General features: G+C 41.1%; 1 protein-coding gene across 1 annotated transcript; it reads left to right on the forward strand.

Moving 5' to 3' along the window:
* The first annotated feature begins 3,497 nt into the window (after nt 1-3,497).
* On the forward strand, nt 3,498-22,534 carry donson (DNA replication fork stabilization factor DONSON). Its single transcript, XM_085447978.1, has 12 exons — nt 3,498-4,194; nt 4,309-4,383; nt 4,511-4,705; nt 14,997-15,175; nt 16,196-16,271; nt 16,342-16,444; nt 16,809-16,911; nt 20,543-20,680; nt 20,766-20,964; nt 21,066-21,135; nt 21,232-21,362; nt 21,826-22,534. Exons 1-12 carry the CDS (start codon nt 3,772-3,774, stop codon nt 21,964-21,966), a joined length of 1,833 nt encoding a protein of 610 aa, XP_085304104.1. The 5' UTR covers nt 3,498-3,771; the 3' UTR covers nt 21,967-22,534.
* Nucleotides 22,535-23,326: the final 792 nt, after the last annotated feature.

The raw sequence follows: 23,326 nt of genomic DNA on the forward strand, positions 1-23,326 counted from the left end.
GCGCTGCTCTGACCACTCTCGTTCTCACCAAAATGAAGCTTCTTCTCTTTCAGGAAGGAACTGTTGTTTGCTCTCTTTCAGATGTTTCTCACAGAGCAGAGGACGATGATTGCACATGGCTCGTCTGCCCAGCGTGTGCGTCACATCAATCATTGCCTTCTGTCTGAGCTCGGTAGCAGCTTTCTGACAGATTCAGGATACTTTCTGTCTCATGTCCTGTTCTCTTGTTCATTCTCAGCGTACAGATGCAGACGCCATCCTTTTTTGTAGCACTCTGCTTCAGATAATCTGTTACTGATATCACTTTGCTGTTTTTGAATATTTTCTCAAGAGCTTGTTTTTTTCTTTTGTTAATGCCATTGATTTCTTCATAAGCAAACTCTAGTCATGTTTAAGCTTCTCTATCATATTGGGACCACGTTTTCTAGCTTGTTTGCCTTGTTTACCTCGATTGTGAGAACACTGATTATATTAGTGTGGAACAGGGCATTGGTGTTCCTCTTTTTGACCCCTGGCCTATTTTGAAATTCTAACCAGGAAGGAGGAAACGGGTTAAACTGGACCACAACCATAAAATATAAGAAAATAAGATGTATTTAATTTTATATGCCATGGGACAGATTTACTAAGCGAGGCAAATTATTGTGATGTCAAAACTGCAGTGTGGAGCAATTTATAAGCAATGGTGCAGTAAGAGCACTTCAGTAAGAGTAGTACAAAATACTGGCTCAAAAATCCAGTGTAAGCTCATGACCGGACCTGGGGCTTGCAGAGCCTTGGCCCCTTTGGGAAATAGTCATGGAGGGAGTGGTTCCCTCTTCCTACCACTTTCCGCTGGACGATGCTGCCCCTCACTGGGATGTGGGGAGGGGCAGCATCCCAGGAGGGATCAACGGCACGTGGCTGGATGTTCTGGTGTGGTTGTTGAGCCGCTCCCTTGCTGGTATGGGATGGCTTGGACCTCTTCCTTGTTAGGGGGCTCTGGCTCAGGTGCTGGCCAATTCTTGGGCGCCTGGAGCCCTGGGACCCTGTTCTCGGCTCGTGCCACTATCCTTTTATTATATTTTCCCTTATTTCTTCCCTCCTTCCCCCTTTTATTTCTCCTCTTGCCTGTCCTGCCTTAGACGTTGTCATACTATAAAGGGAGTGCAGAATTATTAGGCAAATGAGTATTTTGTCCACATCATCCTCTTCATGCATGTTGTCTTACTCCAAGCTGTATAGGCTCGAAAGCCTACTACCAATTAAGCATATTAGGTGATGTGCATCTCTGTAATGAGACGGGGTGTGGTCTAATGACATCAACACCCTATATCAGGTGTGCATAATTATTAGGCAACGTCCTTTCCTTTGGCAAAATGGGTCAAAAGAAGGACTTGACAGGCTCAGAAAAGTCAAAAATAGTGAGATATCTTGCAGAGGGATGCAGCAGTCTCAAAATTGCAAAGCTTCTGAAGCGTGATCATCGAACAATCAAGCGTTTCATTCAAAATAGTCAACAGGGTCGCAAGAAGCGTGTGGAAAAACCAAGGCGCAAAATAACTGCCCATGAACTGAGAAAAGTCAAGCGTGCAGCTGCCAAGATGCCACTTGCCACCAGTTTGGCCATATTTCAGAGCTGCAACATCACTGGAGTGCCCAAAAGCACAAGGTGTGCAATACTCAGAGACATGGCCAAGGTAAGAAAGGCTGAAAGACGACCACCACTGAACAAGACACACAAGCTGAAACGTCAAGACTGGGCCAAGAAATATCTCAAGACTGGTTTTTCTAAGGTTTTATGGACTGATGAAATGAGAGTGAGTCTTGATGGGCCAGATGGATGGGCCTGTGGCTGGATTGGTAAAGGGCAGAGAGCTCCAGTCTGACTCAGACGCCAGCAAGGTGGAGGTGGAGTACTGGTTTGGGCTGGTATCATCAAAGATGAGCTTGTGGGGCCTTTTCGGGTTGAGAATGGAGTCAAGCTCAACTCCCAGTCCTACTGCCAGTTTCTGGAAGACACCTTCTTCAAGCAGTGGTACAGGAAGAAGTCTGCATCCTTCAAGAAAAACATGATTTTCATGCAGGACAATGCTCCATCACACGCGTCCAAGTACTCCACAGCGTGGCTGGCAAGAAAGGGTATAAAAGAAGAAAAACTAATGACATGGCCTCCTTGTTCACCTGATCTGAACCCCATTGAGAACCTGTGGTCCATCATCAAATGTGAGATTTACAAGGAGGGAAAACAGTACACCTCTCTGAACAGTGTCTGGGAGGCTGTGGTTGCTGCTGCACGCAATGTTGATGGTGAACAGATCAAAACACTGACAGAATCCATGGATGGCAGGCTTTTGAGTGTCCTTGCAAAGAAAGGTGGCTATATTGGTCGCTGATTTGTTTTTGTTTTGTTTTTGAATGTCAGAAATGTATATTTGTGAATGTGGAGATGTTATATTGGTTTCACTGGTAAAAATAAATAATTGAAATGGGTATATATTTGTTTTTTGTTAAGTTGCCTAATAATTATGCACAGTAATAGTCACCTGCACACACAGATATCCCCCTAAAATAGCTAAAACTAAAAACAAACTAAAAACTACTTCCAAAAACATTCAGCTTTGATATTAATGAGTTTTTTGGGTTCATTGAGAACATGGTTGTTGTTCAATAATAACATTATTCCTCAAAAATACAACTTGCCTAATAATTATGCACTCCCTGTACCACACATAATGTAATAACTGAAATGACACAAAAAGAAACGAATAAATAAACTGATAAAAGATACACATGAACAAGAGGAGCCTATAGCGAATTTATAGAGCTGATCTTGAAAAGGAAAACTATACTCACTCGAGAGGATGATACAACCATGTTGTTCCCTCTATCTGCAGCTGAGCACTGGTTGGCTTTTCCCCACAGAAGAGCGTTCAGCATGTAACAACAGATTATTTAAACCATATACTAACCTTTACAGGCTACTGTATAGTGTCTGCAATGATAAATCACGCTTTCAAGTTTGTTTGTTTTTTAGAAAGAAAAGACTACTTCATCTGAAAACAAAATGCAGGTATACAATGGAAGCCCAAATGTCCCAGTTTTACACTGGAACTTGAAAGCAGCTTACATTTGTAGATCTGTGCGAAGCTGGCGACGTTAAATTTGTCTCAAATCCCCTCTAAGTTCCAGGTACTCGTCACTGTATATCCGCCGGTAAGGCACAGGAAGCCGCTGCAGTATTCTCCTGGATGATAGGCGTCGCCACTCAGACAATATTGCCACATAAGCGCTGATATAGGAAGAGAAGAAGTCAAAGCCGGAAGTCAAGGCTTTGCCTTGTGTTTTTCTGAAAAGGTCTTTCCACAAACCCTCAAGTTTTCAAACTATTACAACATCTCCTTGTGTATACGTCTCTGATTATTATTAAATTATTAATTTAAATCATACAATTCAAATGTAGTAAAACCCGACACGACGTCACATCCTGACGTACTATAATGTCCAAAGTTCCCGATGAGTAAAGGCTCCAACAGATACAATAATTGCATTTAACACTGTAGATTATTGTGTATTTATTTTTAACGTGCGTCACAAAAACAAACGTAAGGAAATGACGTCCGTTTAGCTCCTTTTCACAGCCATTAACACGCGGGGACTCTACGTCAGCACGCTGCGCGCCAAATTTTTACAGCGCAGAAAGCGCAAAACAAAAACAGCCGCGGGTCCTGCGCTTTCTAAAGGAAACAGCGCTAAAAGCGGATTGTTTGGGGCAAACTACATCTCCACAGGATGTCGGAACACTTTGGATACTCACCCAGCTTCAAGCGACCAGCGGAAATTTTGCGAATGAGGTGCAAAAGAGCCCGAAGCGACACCGGTGCCGGGTCCACAGACCGCCCCGAACAAAGCGGCTCATCTCCGACGTGCGTGCGGACTTTCTCCCCGGAACCGCTCTCCGGCGCCCAGAACCATTCCGGGGTTGGAATAAAACGCAGGAACCCGTTCGCAAAAATAGAAAACACTTACAGTCCCAAGAAGAAACGTCTGACTTTCAGCGACGCCAGCTGTAACCCCGAAAACTCTGATAGCTCCGGGATCACAAACAATGAGAGAGATGAAGAATCATCGAAGAGAGAAGGCGCGCTAGATCTGGCTCTCAGTTTCAGGCTCGATGAGGCACAAAAACAGGAGTACCGACAAACTTCCAGCCAGGTTGGTCTCGGTCCTTTGCATTGCCCGTATCATCAGAAAGCTCCTGTGTTTATGTGGTAGAGATGTAAACATGACGGACCCCCTCTTACCTTTCCTGTCTGTGTCCTGCTGCAGAAATCTGGATCTCTGTCTGAGAGTGATGTGTTGTTGGAAGAAGAACCGGAGCATATTAAAAGCCCCCTGCTAAAGGTGGGGATTTTTTCTGTATTTTTTTAAATGCTGACTGACATATCTGTGAGAATTGTCACTTTTTCCCAGGTTTTCTGTTGTGCAGTGTATAACCGTGTATTCAAAGGATTCCCCTCTGTCCTTCTAGAGCCCCCAAGCCAGTGCTCCCACTGCAGCTCCTGTGTGCACCCAGTATCCAGCAGACTGGAGCCTGAAGACTCGTCTCCTCCTGACCTCTCTGGTCTCCCTTTCATGGGCAGAGCAGCTCAAGGCTCAGGAAGAAGCTCAGGGGCTCAGCCAGCACTGCAGGGCACAGTTCAGTTCCCTGCCACACAGTCCACAGGTAGGCTCATTGCATACATGTGGAAGATGGACAGGCACACAATAGTCACATATGTTGAGACACCAGTGACACCAGTTACAGCCCTCCAAATAAATATTTTTTTCAGCACTTGTTGAGCCCTCACCATCTCACGACTTTTCGATTTTAGACCTACTTCAGATGTTTAAACCTAAAATCTTGTTTTTTATTCAGCCAGATTTTTTTTCTGTAACCAAATTAAAAAATGATATCACAGAATAACAGAGATGATCCGTGTCACCGTTTCCATGTAAACCTGGATCAGTTTGATGATTCTGAGTCTCAGTCTAAAACAAAGATGTGTGTCTTAATAATTATTATTTATAATAATAATGAAAATTGCAGGTCCCTGCTGTCATTAGTAGGGGTTTTGTATAAATGAGCTCTTTAGCCAGTAGGCGTGGATGATGTCAGGGCCTGGTGCTGCCCAACACTTCATGCTTGAGACTCTTTCATGGATGTCTGCTGCTGTGATGCTTAATGGATCCCGTTCAGAGAGGCTGCTGTGGTCCGCTCTTAGATCCACTGAACACTGAGCATTGCTGTCACGGGTTGTGTCCTTCTGCTGTATACTCTTCCGATATTGCTCCATCTCCAGCACCTCACACCTCAGATGATTTGATTTTCATGGCTTCGATCTCTCTGGTGTACCTCTTCAAGCTGCTAGCCAAGGCTGTGAGTCTTTGATGATCAGGTATGACCAGCTTGCTGTACTTCTTAGACATCCCTTCCTTTATCACACCTTTCTGCAGCTCCGATACTTCCCTCTATGCTGCCTTGACCTTGGCCTCTAGTTTCCTTCTCCATGGAGGGTACTGCTCCTTGTGGGTGCTCATTTTGTTGCCAAAAATCTCACTGATCACTGCTGTTGTGGGGTAGATCAGTTGGTTGGTTACATTGATGACCACAGTGGGGATTGTCTGTAATGTTGCATTCACATCGCACGGGGGCTGCACGGCCTCGAGTCCTTTCTTTTTCTCAAAAATCGACAGTGCACCTTATGTATGAATTCTGGTTGTGCTTACTGACCGTGAACCGATTTTATGTGCTACACGGCGCTCAGCAATCTGTCAAAAATGTTGTAGTACGACTTTGGTAGCTACGAAGCTGCACCGCTTGATGGATTGTCGGAGCATTACGGAGTGATACGTACTGTGCTTCAACGCAATACTACCGGACTGTGTGCGTATAAGCACCACAAATGGCACCTGTTAAGAGACGTGGTTATGAAGCCAATTTCAAACTCCAGGCTGTCAGTCGCGCAGTAAACTTGGGAACAGAGCAGCTGTGAAATCTGTCTTTGTTATTTTTTTTTTTTTAACATTTATTTATTGGTTTTAACCGGTTTTACATGGTGCACCGCGAGCATTAAAAATAAATAAATAAATACATAAATAAAAACAAAACCACAACAACAACAGAAACAACATAGTAATAGAAACAAAAACAAAGCAAACCATAACAAAAGGGAAGGACAGATATACAAATCAAGTTAGAGTTTCAGGCCGTTAAGTCCACAGTGTGCACGCTGCAGTTCTCCAGAAAGTTGTAGAATTTTGACCATAGAGCCCCAAACTTGTCCAGTTTATTTCTTAATGCATAAGTTATTTTCTCCATAGTTAGTATAGATGTCAGTCCATTAAGCCACTGAGATAGTCCACATATTTTTTGATTTTTCCAACTCAGGAATACAGCGCTTGGCTTCCACAAGTCCAGTCGTTAACAGAGCTCTGTTGTTTGCAGCAGGTACAAAATTATTCGGGTATATATTTAAAATACATATTTTAGGATGAAGTGGAATCACATCACCAATAATTTGACTCAACAGATTTATTACCTTTTCCCAAAAGATTTTCACATGTGGACAGTCCCATATACAGTGAAATAAAGTGCCTGTCCACTCCACACTTAATACAGGAGTCTGGGATGTTTGAGTTAAAATGATGCATTTTTGACGGAGTAAGATATTGTCTTGTTAACCATTTATATTGAAGTAGTCGAGATTGCACATTAATTGTCTGACTCTGGGCTAGGGATGGGTATTGATAAGATTTTAACGATTCCGATTCCATTTTCGATTCTGTTTAACGATTCGATTCCTTATCGATTCTCTTATCGATTCTTTTTTTTTAAAAAGGAGAACACTAAAGTCGATTAGCTTAGAACTGTGTTTTATATCTTCTCTTTGAACAAGATAGAAATTTAGGAGTAACATGGCCTTACAAACCCAACAGTGAGATCTTAAGAGATCCACAGCCTACGGCTCTTCAATGGGGTGTCACAGGGTCCCCAGGAAAAAAAATGTATATGTAAAATAATAAAATAAATATTCTCCTGTAGCAATAACAAAGTTTAACATAAATTATTCTGTAGCAATTACACAAGAATATCCAGTAATGTCCTGCCTACAATTAAACACATTCACTTACCAAAGTGAAATCGGGGGCATCTGCTGTGGCAAATGGGTGCAAGCCTTTGACCACAAACTGAGTCACTGCTCGGTGACATTCGTCTATCCTGGCCTGAAAGGAGACGCTACCGGTAGACTGCAGTGAGAACTGCCAGCATCTGAGCCAGCCAGACTCTGTCTCTCTCATCATGGTTATCTAAATGCAACGCACAGTAATAGCAGGTTTTGTAATAAGGTAAATCGCGCTAACATAATGTGCAATGCTAATTGATTAGTTACCTGCAGTATTAACGGGAGAGGACGTGGAAACGCTACCGCTGCTGCTGGGTTGAGCTTCGCTAGTCCGGAGCGGATCAAAAACACGACATTCGTTGAACGCAATCGCGTGTTTTTTGAGCAAATGCTTTTGCATGTTCGTAGTGTTTCCTCCCTTTGATGAAATCTCTACTTTGCAAGTATTGCACGTTGCCCTGTTGTCATCCTTTCTCATAAAGTGTAACCAAACTTTTGAGCGTTTGTGCCGCTCAGGCGCCGTGTTTCCTACTGGGTAAAAGACGTTACTCAACGTGATGACGTCATTCGGGGCGACTGGAATCGATAAGGGAATCGTTTATAAAAGTGGCAAACGATTCCAAGGAATTGAAACAGTGGGAACCGGTTCTCAGCAAGAACCGGTTTTCGATACCCATCCCTACTCTGGGCCAAGGAGCATGATTTATACCACTCATCATCAGATATGTTCATTTGCAAATCATTCCTCCAAGCCTCTAAAATAGACTGTGTTGATTCTTTGGAATTGCCCATAAATAATTTGTACAATGCAGAAACTCGGCCTCTCCCATTTAGATGCTTTATAACTGTGCTCTCTAGAGAGGAGTAGGTGGGGATTTCTAAGCTGTTACCTTCTGTGGTTAAGATAAAATTTCTTAATTGAAGAAATTTAAAAAAATGTTTGACAGGAATAGAAAAAGTACTTCTGTCGGCTGAGTAAAGATATAAGTTCGGGGGAATTTTGATTTCTGTGGATTCCATAGAAACCCACACTGAAGTCTGCTCATTAACAAAATAAAACATTGCCGCTCTGATTTGAGCAGCCCAGAAGTACCACTTTAAATTTGGAAGTTGTAAACCCCCTCTTTCATAAGGAAGGTATAGTAATGAGACTCTGAGTCTTGGTCTTCTGTTGTTACAAATAAAGTTTCGGAATAGTTTTTGCAAATCTAAGAAGAAAGAGTTTGGTGGAGAGAGAGATACTGATTGAAAAAGGTAAAGATATTTTGGCAAAATTGACATTTTTAGTATATTAATACAACCAATTAAAGATATAGGTAGTTTCATCCATCTGTTTAGAAGTGTAGTAACTGACGTCGTTAAGGAATTATAATTGGATGCCAGAATATTTTCAATTGAGTGAGTTAATTTCACACCCAGATAAGTAAACCCATGTTCACTTGTACAGCTGCTGTTATTGTGTATATATATATTTATAATTCTTCATACATTCTTATATATTTCTATACTGTATATTGTGTATTTTGTTGTACAGTTATTTTATTTTCAACTTTAACTTATATATTTTATCTTATTCTTTCCCAGTTAAATTTACCCTTTTTAATTTTCATATTTATTTCCTATCTTATTCATAGCCTTTTCTTTTTTTTTCTTTAGGTCACGAGCAGTTGTCTAAACATTTCACTGCATATCGTACTGCGTATGACTGTGTACGTGACAAATAAAATTTGAATTTGAGATAGCAGAAAGGGAGTGTTGATTGGAGGATTTTGTCGTTCATTTTTATTCAAAAATAATATTTCGGATTTATCAAAATTTATTTTATAACCCGAAAATGTACTAAATGTATTAATGAGACTTAATATGGATGGTATTGATTTGTTTAAATTAGTGCAGAACAGGATCACATCATCTGCATATACAGGGCTCTAGAGTGCGACCAAATTTTTCAGTGGTGCGACTAAAAAAAAATATTTGGTTGCACCTGTGCGACCAACTGTTCGGGTAGCAAAAAAAAAAAAAAAAAAAAATCTGCAACCTTCCCTGTGGTCAACAACAGACACACATTTTGCCCCTATCGTGGACTAAACCAATCAGAGATAGTAAGGGGCGGGACCTCTCTGATTGGCCGTGGTCCAGTTGAAAGTGCAGGTGGAAGTGGGAGGTGAGTAGCTTGAATAAAGCCATATCAATTCATTAAATCCTGAATCGACTTTTAAATATAACTGTGTTTTGCCAGAAACGCCAGATTCTCAGATTAAAGCTCACAAAACCATTTCAACAACAACCAAACAGCAAACGAGAGCAGGTACATGGACTCCACACAAAGACGTAAACACAGACCCGACGCATCAGAATCAGCTTTGTCTTTCTCGGCTTTCTCACCCGCTGTCGGAGCTCAGCGATCCTGATGCGTCCGGTCCGCGCTGTGATTACGTCTTTTTGCGCTGATTCTGAGCTGCAGGTTTTGTCTCTCCAACCAAAATTCACCGAGCCAGCAGCAAAAGAAGCAGCAAACTGCGCTTCACATTTGATCAATGTCGTCATGAATTTTGCTGTTTTGCTTCCACGACTATTAAAATCACACTCCATGCACAGCTAGCTCTCTCTCTCTCTCTCTGTACTTCAAGAACAGTTTCCCGTCTCCAATCTCTGTTTTCTGTATTATTCATTTGCTTATTACCCACCAGTCTACCGTTATTTACAGCGCTGTGGCTGCTGTCTTTTTTTTTTCTTTTTCTTTTTTTCACTTAAATGACCTCGGACAAGAAAGCCTGTTTTTTCTGTTGTTCAATGCTGAAGAAATTTATATTTTATATGCAGAACATTGTAGAATATTTTTAAGGTTATCTGCTATAAAAAGCCAGACCAGGAAAATCTCCTTCATGTTTTTCTGTGTTTTATTCTCAGTTACTTTCACACAAAGGCATCTGCTGTGATGTTCACAATTCTGATGAAGTCAGTACTGATAAATGATCAGAATTATAATATTTCTGACTGTCTGAGGCTAAGTTGAATCGAATCGGGACTTTGAAAACCGGAATCGAATGGATTATAGAAGTCAGTGATGATACCCAGCCCTAGTGAGCAGCCTAGGCACGACAGAAGTGGATGTAGCTGTAATAGGAAAAGAACTATTGCTAACTTTTCTGTTAAGGCCTGATCCTTCTGAAATTCATAGCCAGTGCTCTGACACGGTGTCATCAATCTTTGAATGCTGAAAAAGCACAGTGTATCCAGAAAAACACATTATATTATATCAATTATTATAAAATTTGTGTGCACCTAACTTTTTAAAGTTAGGCGTACCGGTACGCCCATGGCAAAAAGTTAGTCTAGAGCCCTGATATAGGGCAATACGGTGGTCAACATTGCCTACTTTAATTCCTGATATGTTTTTATGATTCTGAATTGCCATCGCAAGAGGCTCAATTGCCAAGGTGAACAAGAGAGGTGACAAGGGGCACCCTTGTCTAGTTCCACGATATAATCTGAATGATGCGGAAAAAAGACCATTAATTAAAATCTCTGCTTGAGGGTTGGAGTATATCAATTGAATCCATTTAAAAAATCTGTTTCCAATACCAAACTTTTTCAAAACTTCAAATAAGAACGGCCATTCGATCCTGTCGAAGTGTTTTTCCGCATCCATTGAGATTAACGCATTGTCTCTTTTTTCTCATAAATGATATTCATGACCCTCCGTATATTGTGAAACCCCTGCCTCCCCTGGATAAAGCCGTTCTGGTCTGAATGAATCATCTTAGGCAAGAGTGTCTCTAGTCTTATAGCTAATAGTTTGCAAAGTATCTTGTAATCATAATTCAACAGTGAGATTGGTCTATAAGAACTACAATGTGTTGCATATCCAATAAAGGCTGGATTAATTTATCTTTAAATATTTTAAATATTTCTATTGGTATTGTGTCAGGTGCAGGAGTTTTGCCCCCTTTCATGTTCCTTATAGCATTAGTAATTTCTTATACTGTTATATTAAGCTCTAGTTCATCCATATCGTTTTCTGGTAGTCTAGGAAAATGCAGTTGATCCAAAAAGATTTTTTGTTTTGATGAAAATGACTTTAAATGCTCAGTTTTGTATAGCTGTTTATAAAAAGTACAAAAAGAGTCATTATATGTTTAGGATCAGCTGTGATCTGTCCTTCATCTGTAGTTATAGAGTTTATTGTTCTTTCAGCCTGAGTTTGTTTAATACGCCAAGCCAGTATTTTACTTGCTTTTTCACCCTGTTCATACTGTGACTGTTTCAGTCTTAGTAAACTTTTAGTAGCTTTATTTAATGACAAAATATTAAATTTAGCTCTGAGTTTATTTAACTCTAGAATTTGAGCATTAGATTTGGATATAAATATCTCTTCCTCAATATCTTTTATCTTTTTCTCCAAATGAACCAGTTCCATCCCGGATGCTTTAAAAAGCTTGTAAAACTGATCATTTGCCCTCTCAGGAAAGCTTTAAAGGCCTCCCATTTTATAGTCGCCGTAGTTTGAGTAGTGTTATAAGCAAAATAATAATCTATTTGCTTTCCAATATATTCTAAAAATTCTGGATCCTTTAACCAGAAAGATTGCAGTCGCCATCTAGTGGTAAATAATGGTAAGTTAGGTAAATTTAGTTGAAAGGAAACGGTGGAGTGATCTGATATAACAATACTATCATACCAGGATTTAGTTACCATGGGTACCAAAGATGCAGAAAGTAAGAAATAGTCAATTCTGGGAAAAAAACAAAAAGCAAACAAACAAAAGAAAACAGAGCCGCTCTCTAATAATAAAACTAATAAAATAGAAAAGTTAACTAAGAGTGGATGGTCAGATATTATAAAATAATAACAGTAAATTGCCACCACAACGAAAAAGAATTAAATCAGGCCATGACACTTCTATACTCAAAGTATATTTGTTATTCACTAACTATATGGCCTGGAATGAAATTATCCTTAAATCCAACATTACAATCATGACAACAGAAGCTTTACCGGTAAGTGAACATTTGCCTTTCAGGTCGTAACGTTCTCTTGTCCATTTGGCTTGAGCTGTTGTACATATGAACTTGCCTCAGATGGATTAACAAAAATATGTCGGTCCCCTTGAAAGGTTATCAACATCCTTGCTGGGTAGATGAAGCCAAAACGGAGGTCCGGGATGCGAAGTGTTAACAGCTGGGGTTTTTTTACCGGGTCAAACAACCTTCGTTGTTTACAGAGCTCCACTGAGAAATCTGGAAAAAAACATGACTCTCTTGCCCTCATAAAGTACGCTGCCCTTTTGCCTGGCGATTCTTAGAACCCGAACCTTATCAGCAGAGTTTAAAAACTTCATTAACACCTCGCGGGGCCGTGTTGGATTTACTGTTGACTTTGAAACATCCCGGGGTCTCCCGATTCTGTGGGCTCGCTCAATCACTATGGGTACTGGGAAAGATTGAATCCCAAGCACCTCTGGGACCCACTTAGTTAGGAATTCACACATATCTGTGCCCTCTTCTCCTTCACGGAGACCCACCAAGCGAATATTATTTCTTCGGCTGTCATTCTCCAGCTCTTCTACCTTGCGTGTTAGTATCTCCAACTTCGTTTCCAAAGTATTCGTAGCTTTAACAGCAGCAATGTCGTCCTCGTTTGTTCCAATTCTGTCCTCTGCCAGCGCGACACGGTTTGCCAGAAGTTGTATATCACATCTTGCGGCATTGATTTCGGCAAGCACAATATCAAATCTTTCCCAAAGTCTACTTGCATTAACTGAAGTACGGATGTCGGGACAACTTCGCTAGCATTAGCATCCGTAGTTAGCTCATCTTCCGTGATCTCGCTAGCTTGTTGTTCCGGATCTTGAACCAGGTTAGGCTTTTGCTGTTTTGAGTGTTGCTTTGTAGTTTTGGGAGGCATCGTATATATTTTTTTTGAATTTGGCACTTCCAGTAAAGCTAGAATTTGATGTAAATTCGATTAAATTAGTAGTGAACTTCTTGAAAGTTAGGAGCGGCTCTACCACGCGACTGCTCAGCAGCGAACCATAGCGGAAGTCTATGGTCTTTGTTATTATGCTCAGCGTCTGTTAGTTCACGTTTTGACTGCACAATTGTGAGCTTTTTGTTATGCACAAAAACAACATTGTTTTCTTTTATTTATGGAGCATTATTATTTAATAAATGCTCATAATTTATTTCTGAGTAATTTTTTCATGTACATCTGTGCTGTATGATAATGAAAGTGCCTGTGTGACATCTGGGACACAGCTTTGACTAAGAACTCTCTTTTTGTTCTTACTTTATGGCTTTAAAAAAATATCGAGATATATATCGTCATCCAGCTAAAGAATATCGAGAAATGAATTTTGGGTCATATCGCCCAGCCCTACTTCACATAGTCTTCGTAATCATTGAGGGTCCAGATTTTCCTCTCAGGTCAGCAGCTCTTTCAAATCTCTAGTTGCAATAGCAGTTGCTTCTTCTGCATGTTGGAACACTGAGCTACTAGTTATTTCACCATTAGGTTTTAATACTTGTGCTTATCACACAAAATGCATGTGTGTATTTGTTATTAGTCAATACCAGATGACAATTAATCTGCACCAGTTTAAGAGCACCAGAGTGAACAAATTATCTCCAGAAGTATAGAACTAAATACACATGTGTAACATACTGTATCGTTAAATAATCTCGTCTGTAGGTCTGCCACAAACGATTATTTTGATAGTCGACAAGTCACCGATTATTTTTGCGATTAGTCGACTAATCAGATCATCATCCATTGGACGTAAAACGTACAGCTTATTGCACCAGCAGCATCTGCTCTTATATAACTATCATTAGCTTACAGCTTTAAGTGTTTACGTATGTGCTAACTAAAAGTAAAGACAAGATGAATTAAATTTTAATGAAATCTGCAGGTTGTTTCAGTGGAGTTTAATAAACTCAGCCGTCTGCTCCTTACTATCTAAAATATAACAGGACACCGGAGTAAATTCTCCAGCATCTCACACTTCTGATAATCAGCTGTCTGCTTGACATTTATTCAGCTGTGTAAAAACTTTAATCTCAGCCAAACCGATTTACTCAGGAACAAATAAAATACTGAAAAAAAGCCAAACAATAACATTTGTAAGTTATCTGAATGACTTATATATCCTGTTTAACCTGAGTAGCAAAAGACAGCGGTGGGTTTGAAAACGATTTGCGGGGAGTCCGGTGTTCTCACGGCTCTAGTTAGCCTAGCCCCCGGCTAGCTATCGAGCTAGTGGGTAACAGACGTCTCCGAAAACGTCGGAGCGCTTTTGAAAATATGTGGTGTCTTGATAAACTGAGCAGATATTTGAGGTTTACACAGCTACATTCTCGCCTGAAAATATGTTAAACGTTTATTTTGTGACCCAGAAAGAATAATAAGAGTAATATTAAAACTAACTAGCTGCCACCATTGTTGGAAACTGAGCTGGGCTGCGCTATGAATTGTGGGACACAGCTTCTTCTTCTTCAGGGTTTAACGGCAGCTGGCATCCTTGTACATGCAGTGCTGCCATCTTCTGTTTCAGTCCGTTATTACACTCTTAAATTCTACTACTTATTCCTGCGTCTTTTGGGATCTTACAAAGCTTCAAACGACGCGTCGACTATCAAATTTGTCATCGACGATTTTAATACTCGTGACTAGTGACTAATCGTGGCAGCCCCACTCGTCTGTTACTGTTACTTTACTGGAGCAACTGTAACCCACATAATTTCCTTAGGTATTAATAAAGTATGCTGATATGGATACCCGACAGCTCTTAGTTTATCTTGGGTTCTTCAGTAGCTTGTTCCTCAGCCCGACCTGTCTCTGTGCCTGCTATAGGATCCCAGGTCCTGCTCAGAGCTACGTTGTGCCTTCCAGCAAAGCCTGGTCTACTGGCAGCATCCCTCCATACCCTGGCTGTCTCTGTTCCCTAGGATCAACGCTGAAAGGAGCTTCTTTGGCAAGAGCGCCCCCTGGGCTCATGATGCAACGATACAGCAGAGTCTCATGACAGAATGGTGAGGCTGACAGGGTGACAAGGTTTTACTGCAATGATTCATTTTTCTCTCTGTCCTGATTTTAAATGAATCAAGATGCGATTGAATCACAGACTTTCAGCTTTAACTCGACGGATTTTAATAAAAATATTGTTTGTTTAGGAATTGCAGCCATTTTTATGTATAACTGACTGATAGGTGGTTTCACTGATATGTCCTATTGATAAATGAATCATTAAAAAAAACTGAACTTGATTCTAAGATTTGAGATCTTTACACTGGAGGTCCGAAGAGATGTAGATGAAAGAGGTCATTCTTAGGCTGAGTAGCCCCAATAAATCTGACAGAGAGAGAAGGAAGTTACGACCTCCTTAGACTGTGTTTTAGTATCAGGGACCTTTTTTTCCGCCGAGTTATCAGCTCTGTCACAGTTAGCTAACACAAACCCAGTCTGTTAGCAGCAGCCAGCTAACCATCGGACCCAGTGACATCATGCTCTGTACTAGCGCTAAACATGTTTAAACACTTCTTTCCTGAATCCAGCTTCACAGGTGGGGTTAAATCTCACACAGCAGGGTTGCACATTAAATGAACCTTTGTACAGTGAAGTGTTTCATGGCCAAGTAAGAGCAGCCACACAATGAAGTAGCATTTTTAGGTGGAGCTCCATGGTGATGCTCTGCAAAAAGACTTCTGACATTGTTGTATCTCCTGGACCAGGTGACGTATGCGTGTGTTCAGCTGTGAGTTTGAATGTAACTTTACTGTAGCTGTGACAAACAGGTCAGGTGTAGTTATAAAGTGAAACGGGTGTTTTAACGCCAGCCTGTATCCAGTAAAGGTTTTAGTGGAGCTTCCAGGAACAGGTGCTGCCTTGTTGAGGTCTTTTTTGTAATTCAAAATACTCGATGCAGCCAGAGTCAAATGAATGCTGTGTGTACTGTGAAACTGCTGAACACTGGCTGCTGTGTTCTGTGTACTGTACATGTATTCAGTGGCATTATTCCCACACTCCTTCCTTTGTCCATGTTTGTTGCTCAGGTCCGTCAGTCTGTCATCTCTCTACAGTCTGTTAAAGGCCAGACTGTGTCCGTACTTCTACCTCTGTTCCTATCAGGTAGGTGTTAATATGCAATCTGAACTGTGCTCAGCAACACCGTCCTTCAGCTCATCTGTTTCATTGTCAGTTCACAGTGTTGTTCCGGGCAGCAGGTCTTGGAGGATCCAGCAGCATCACTGCTTTCATTTCCCCCACAACGAGGGGCCTCAGAGAGGCAATGAAGGCTGAAGGTGAGAGCTGAACTGTAGCTTTGGTCTCAAAATTAATTTTCATTTGATACATTTACAGCCGTAAAAGGCTGATAAGGTATTGTTGTCAGCCGGCCGGGCAGGCAGCGTGGACAACCAACATTTTCTTTCCACTCGTCTGAAATGTGACATGTAGTGGCAGTAAAATAGTCCACAAACCTGACCGCTGTATGAAAAAGCTTTGCCTGTAGTTTATTCTTTAAGACATGACTCAAATAAAAAAGTACAAGAAAAATTAGCTGTAGGAGTCAAACAATGTCAGACCTCTAGCCTGAGGTTAGGACTGAACAGAGGACATGACAGCTTCATCATTCGCTGCTCCTTACTGATCAGTTTACCCATATAGGTATAGAGTTCACCCTCCCTCTGCTGGAGGAACAGAGGAGGTGCAGGGAGGCACAGAAGCAGACCATTCACCAAGAGGAGGAGCAGGAGGAACAAGAGGTCACGTAAGTGCTGCTCTTTCATTGTCTGTGCTCAGTAGGGCTGGGAGCTGTCGGGGTTCTGATTCTGATCACTGTTTTGAAAATATGTGTAAAATATCAGTTTGGACTCACTCAGCAGTTTCCACACAGCTTCATATCATTCTAGAATAGCTGACTTCTCATACAGCTAATAATAAATAATAATACTTCCTTTTTTAAAATGAAAAATCATTGGGTAGTTCACATCTGGCGGAGCTGCCAGATGGGAAAGATTTTTAAAAAGACGATTGAAGAGACAAACACGATGTCTGAGCGGCCATGAGCCAATTTAATAGTAGATGCGTCATTTGATGCTTTGTAGGATCCCGAAAAACGCAGGAATAAGTAGCAGGACTTAAGAGTGTAATAACGCCTGAAACAGAAGATGGCAGCAATGCATGTAAAAGGGTGCCAGCTGCTGTTAAACCCCGAAGAAGAAGCGGAAGAAGCAGCAGCTGATATGGAAGAGTGGAACTCGAATCTGCATTCATGAGCAGACCTGGAGGCTCCCACCATGTGGAGGCCTTGGAAGGATACAACATCTGATTCTATAAATGATTTTATTAAAACAGCTCAAGAGCCCTGAGTGGAGTCAAACTCAGAATACAGCAGCAAAACTCGAAGCAAGACATTTGATCCCAGACACCAGCCCTGCTGCCACAATAAAAGTGTACAGGCTGGTAGTGTACAGCAGGGCAAACAAGGCAGTGAAGGATTTAAGGAGACCAAGGGGATCTGCTTCACAGGACACCTCGAGGCGGAAACTGAGAAGCGCCCAAGTCAGGACTAGAGATGGCACGATACCACTTTTTTATGTCCGATACCGATATCATAAATTTGGATATTGGCCAATACCGATATGAATCCGATATAGTGTTTTTTAATCAATGAAACTTTTTTTTTTTAATGTATTGCTGCATTTTGTATAAGTTCATACTAAAGTTTAAATAAACAAACAAACACTAAAGCTATTCTGTTATACCTGTATGTAAAAAACACACTGCACCCAAAATATTTCATAGTTCAGCAACACTGATCAATCTAATAAACTTAAACCTGCTCCATCCTCCCTATTCTGGTATTTTAAATAGTACTTAGCAGAAATATTAAACAACTTAACTAATAGGGCTGCAAACTCCCAGCAAAAAAAAGAAAATAGTGAACCCCCCCCCCCCCCCCCCCCCCCCACCCTCCACCTCATGATGCTTAATCGACGTAATCAACTTTAATTTGATGCAGTGTGAAAAAAAAATGCACAGAAATAAATTATTTTTCAAGAATAATTAAATAGATTCAACATCTTTCTTCAACAGAACTGCACAGATGGAAAAAGTAGTATAGCTTACTAGGGTATATTAGACTTAACAGTTACTATATACAGTAATGGACTTCTATACATTTTACATCAGATTAAAACTTTGGGTGTAAGAGTCAGATAATTATTTATTAAAAACTAGACATTTTAAATGAGAATAAGAAAGAAAAGTATGTCTCTGTGCCCCCTTTTCCCTGTTCATGCCCTATCGGCCCCCCTGGCTAAACTTTGCTAGATCCGCCCCTGCACAGTTACCAGCCGTCAGCTGCGTAGAAAAAGATCCTGGTGTAGAAAGTAATATTAAATACACGTTTAAGCTTATCAAGCTGCTGTTGTTCAGCCGCTGGTTTCCTCTTTCTGGTGCAAAGTGGGCGATAAACAAACAGGAGAGACGGACTCGCGACAGAAAAGCCGATCAGCTGATCATTGATCAGTTTCATGATTGAAGTAGCAGCAGGAGAGAGAGAGAGAGAGGCAGTCGCTAACGCTGGAATGCTTTACAAACATTCAGAGATGAACTTACACACTTGCTTTACTTCTCTCTGGGATCACTTTCTCGGAGATGAAATGCCGGTTTGGTAGCAAGGCTACAAATGCTCAACCAGACCGCCGACAGGTCTGGCGCACCACAGCCGCTCTATCACGTGATGCATACTGCTCCCACGTGCTACGGTTATGAGCTGAGTTAGGAGTTGTCGCAAGTTCTGTGAGCTGCTTTTTTGATATTTAATGGATCGGATTACATTTTTTATTTCTTTTTGATATCCGATCCAGTAAGTTAGGTCTGATACGTAATATCGGATCAGTCCATCTCCAGTGAGGACATATGAGAGCTAACAGAGCAACCCTGCAAAGCTTCCAATGGCTGTGCTAAATTCCAACTTTGCAACTGAAGGCAACAGTTTGAAAGAACTGCATGGCAATAATGAAGAATTTGGGTAAGAGAATGTGCAGGTAGAGAAGTCGACACCAAGCATGTGGAGTAATGCCATCGCTGGAATGTTTAATAACTGATCGTGGTTCACATTTCACTTTTATGGAACCACATTTTCTTGGTTCCTGCGTGGACAGAACTCCGGTTCTCAGCGGAGTCGCCTTCTCACAGAATTATTCACTGAAGCTGGTTCGTGTGGACGTTCATACAAGCGCAGTACCACACTATGGATTCAAATACTGGATGGAGCAGCCAAGTACTGGCAACACTTAGTACTACAGATGTTTCTTCTAACATTCATAGTTTCCTGGCCTTTGCACTGGATGCTTGGACCGCTGACAGCAAGGCGAGTGCACCAGGGAGTGTCTGGCCTTACTATATCATTGAACCCAACTTTCAATGACTTGGTGGGTTATGACTGTTTGTATGTGCATGATGACCAGGTACCCCTATGCCTAACATAAGCATAATTCAGACTATCCACTGAATAATGAAACATTTGGTGAAAGATCGAATCTAAATGGACAAAATGCACAGAACACACTTTAGAAGTTGTTGTTTTTTTTCCTGTTGCATTAAGGGGGCTCTGCTGGGTTAGCTACATTATCCCTCGCACACCAAAATAGCTAACGCTAAAATGAAGTTCTTCCAGTTCTGTTTTCTCTCTGTCATTCTTTCTGTTTGAAAATATCCATCAGTGTGCTTCATAGTTCTGCTACAGCTCACGTAACTCAACTGTTAGAACAAAAACCAACCAAATGCAAAATCAAGTACGTAGTATGATTACCCTTCATGTAAATGGTTTGCACAACCCAATCAAGAGGAATAAAGAAAGGATTTAATTAGATTGCAGCAGAGGCTTCGGTAGTCCGAATACACAGTGGAGATTAGGATATTCATGCGTCAGATACAACTGATCTAATACTTTTAAGAGACTCAGATGCCTGGATTATTCTTGTTAATTAGGTTAAATTAAATGTTAATTAAACGGGGAATGACTGGAATAACTTTTTGGGCAATAAAAAGAAACCTGCACCCTACAGACTTAACACAAGCACTCTACAAAAGATAAGAAAAGTAAAAAGTTTAGTTATTTTTATGATAAAGACCCAAGGACCATAAAACTGTTAGCAAGGAGAAGCAGGGAGCACCACATATGAAAGTCTACTTTAACGATGGTAAGTTAAGCCATAAAGGCCTGTAGAAGGAACTAGATATAACCAGTCGTCATGCTTTAAATATACCATAAGGAAAAATGAGGCACTATTAACCTGGAAATTGTACAAGTGTAATCAGTCAGACGTAAGAAGAACCTTTTGTTGTGGTGTTTTTGTGCCATCGTGTGTAAATGTGGTCTCAATGTATAGGTGCTCCAAGCTGAGCGATACAGTTGATGGAGGAGACCATGATGGAGACTACAGAGATGAAGACAGCACTTTGTCTTGGCTGAAAGAGATGGGAGTCCAGGACAAAATCAAGAAGCCAGACCTCCACACCCTACAGCTGTATCCTCATTAGCACTGTCACGTTAGTCTGTTTTACGTGTACTCTGTGTGTTTTTCTGTGACAACTCCTTGACCTCTTCTCTAGTCATAAGGAGGGCCACGTCATGTCTGTGGACCATAAGCCTGAGTCTGTGATATGTGTGAAAGGACTTCACACTTTCACTCTCATCAACTTCTTCATCAATTGGAAGGGTGTGGTTGCTTCATCCGGCTCCCAGGCAGGGTTACCGCCCACACTGTTGGCTCCCAGTGCTTTTAGAGGAGCTACAATGCACACTCTGAAGGTGTTTGGAGCACACACACGAAGCTCTGTCTGTAACCATCTCACGTATCATTTATACTTCTGAGTTGAATTTGACACTGTGTGTGATTTATGCTTTGATAGAGCCGTTGTGTGAACGTGAGAAGTCAAGTTGGTTCTTCCTACCAGAACATCAGCAGTCTGGAGATCACAGGTACGCAGCTGGACAAGCAGACTTTTGTCTCGTATCAGTTCTCAGCTCCCACTGTGTGTGTTAGTGTTCAGTATACTTGTACTTGCCACACTGCAGGACCTGTCCTCCCCTCGTCTCTCCATGCTATCCTAACGTTACTTCGGCCTGCGCAGAAAGGAAACTTCTCAGCTGCGCTTTACACACATACTCCTACCGCGGTTATGAACGTACACAGCACCAAGCAGCAGGTAACACACAGAAAACATGAAGCTGCTTTTTGTTTGATTCATGAATGTCATGCATGTATGAGCTGTAGCCTGAATGTGATCAAATCAACTTTAATGTCAACTTTACTTCTTAGCAAGCAACCTGCAGATGATGCCTAAACCATAACCAGGGTTATCTGCATGTAACATGTGTGAAGCCTCTGTCTTCTTCACACAGTCGGGCCAGCCACTTAATTCACGATAATTTACTAAATGTACCCACTGAGGCGCTCAGGTTTCTGGCACGTGCATTGGTAATTTAAATAATGCAGATGTTGAACGAGCTAGTTTGCATGGCTGGTTTTGCTGTTTGTCTGTTAACCTGTGTCAACGTGCTGTCCACAGCACTTAGTGCCAGCTAGCAACCTCAGATTTATTCTAAAATAGGAGTTGGAGAGAAAGTGTGAATTAGTGTAGGGGTATTTATTCTGTGAACACTTTGCAGGTTGGCGAGGCCTCGGTAGAACTGTCCTCTTGTGGTCTCCATCCTGCTTCCATCCAGCAGCTGCAGCAGCCTTCCACCCTGGGAAAGACAGCCCTGACACACATCACCATGAACAACTACAGCTACACATGGAAGAACTAAGAAAGTGCTGAGAGTTTACACAACACAAAGAAGTTTGCATTAATTTGAGTTAACAGCTGCAATCCTGAAACTCAGATTCCACTGTGACGCTGTGTGCATACTGGAAGAGATTCACAGCTACACGCTGACCAGAAAGTGAAGGGTGTTCCACGACTACAGCGGGCAAAATAACCACTGGTGATGTGAAGTAGACGGGATTCAGAATAAAAGTTTATTCATTTTCAGGCGTCAGGTGAAAGCCTGAAGTGCTACCTGTGGGAATGAAGAATATTGTTGATTTACAGGGTAGTGGTATCTGGGCAACTGGGGCGTCAGCAAGCGACCAACCACCAGCTTCAAAGCAATGTGTGATGAGTGAATCACTTCCGGCATGTACACAGCTTAAGTGTCTGTTTATGTTGAGGTTTCTTTTAAGCAAACTTTATTGCACTGCACCGGATGTGATTATTTATTAAACTCTATATTGCTCAATTACTTTTAATCTTTCTTCTCATACAAGATTTATCAACGATAAATGCTGGAATGTTTTCAGGTACTGGAATGCTGATGAAATAAATTGTTAAAGTTACTGAGCTCGAAAGATTTATTAACTGCAGTATCAAGAAAACATGGTGAGCAAGTTTCTTGCTTTGATTTTTTCAACATATTAGATGGGTGGATGAAGTCATTTATCAACTCCAGTTAAATAAAAGGAGAACATGAGGAAAGTAAGAGCGAGGCCGTCTGCCAGGACTGCTTGAACAAAAACCTTTTGGGCATTGACTGTCACTGACAGTCTCCATTAAACACAGTTCTTTCCTTAAATACATGCAGGAGAGCACATAAGTGGTCCTACAGGTGCACATGTGCTGTCAAACTAAAAGACGCGCACCAGATAAGAAGTTGCAACGCGCGTTTGCGTACATAAGATTTTCTGGAGGAGGACAGACATTTGTTTAGAACTCTTAAAAATGTCGAAGAAGCAAGCTCCTTTAAATGGACTGATTCTTATAGAGCGCTTTTCTACTCTCTCGGAGTACTTAAAGCGCTCTATACAACATGCCACATTCACCCAATCACACCCATTCTCAGAAGCACTTCATCTATACTGAGTGCTTTCTAACTACATTCACACTCCGATGGATGCATCGGAGAGCAACTTGGGGTTAGTATCTCAAATTCAAATTTTATTTGTCACGTACACAGTCATACACAGTACGATATGCAGTGAAATGCTTAGACAACTGCTTGTGACCTAAAGAAAAAAAAAATGAAAAGGCTATGAATAAGATAGGCAATAAATATGAAAAATTAAAAAGGGTAAATTTAACTAGGAAGGAATAAAATATAAATTAAGGTTAAAAATGAAATAACTGTACAA

The sequence above is a fragment of the Copadichromis virginalis genome, linkage group LG23 (assembly GCF_057382275.1).
Source record: "Copadichromis virginalis isolate Kocher_CV1m ecotype Utaka linkage group LG23, C_Virginalis_male_GT1.1, whole genome shotgun sequence".
Lineage (NCBI taxonomy): Eukaryota > Metazoa > Chordata > Actinopteri > Cichliformes > Cichlidae > Copadichromis > Copadichromis virginalis.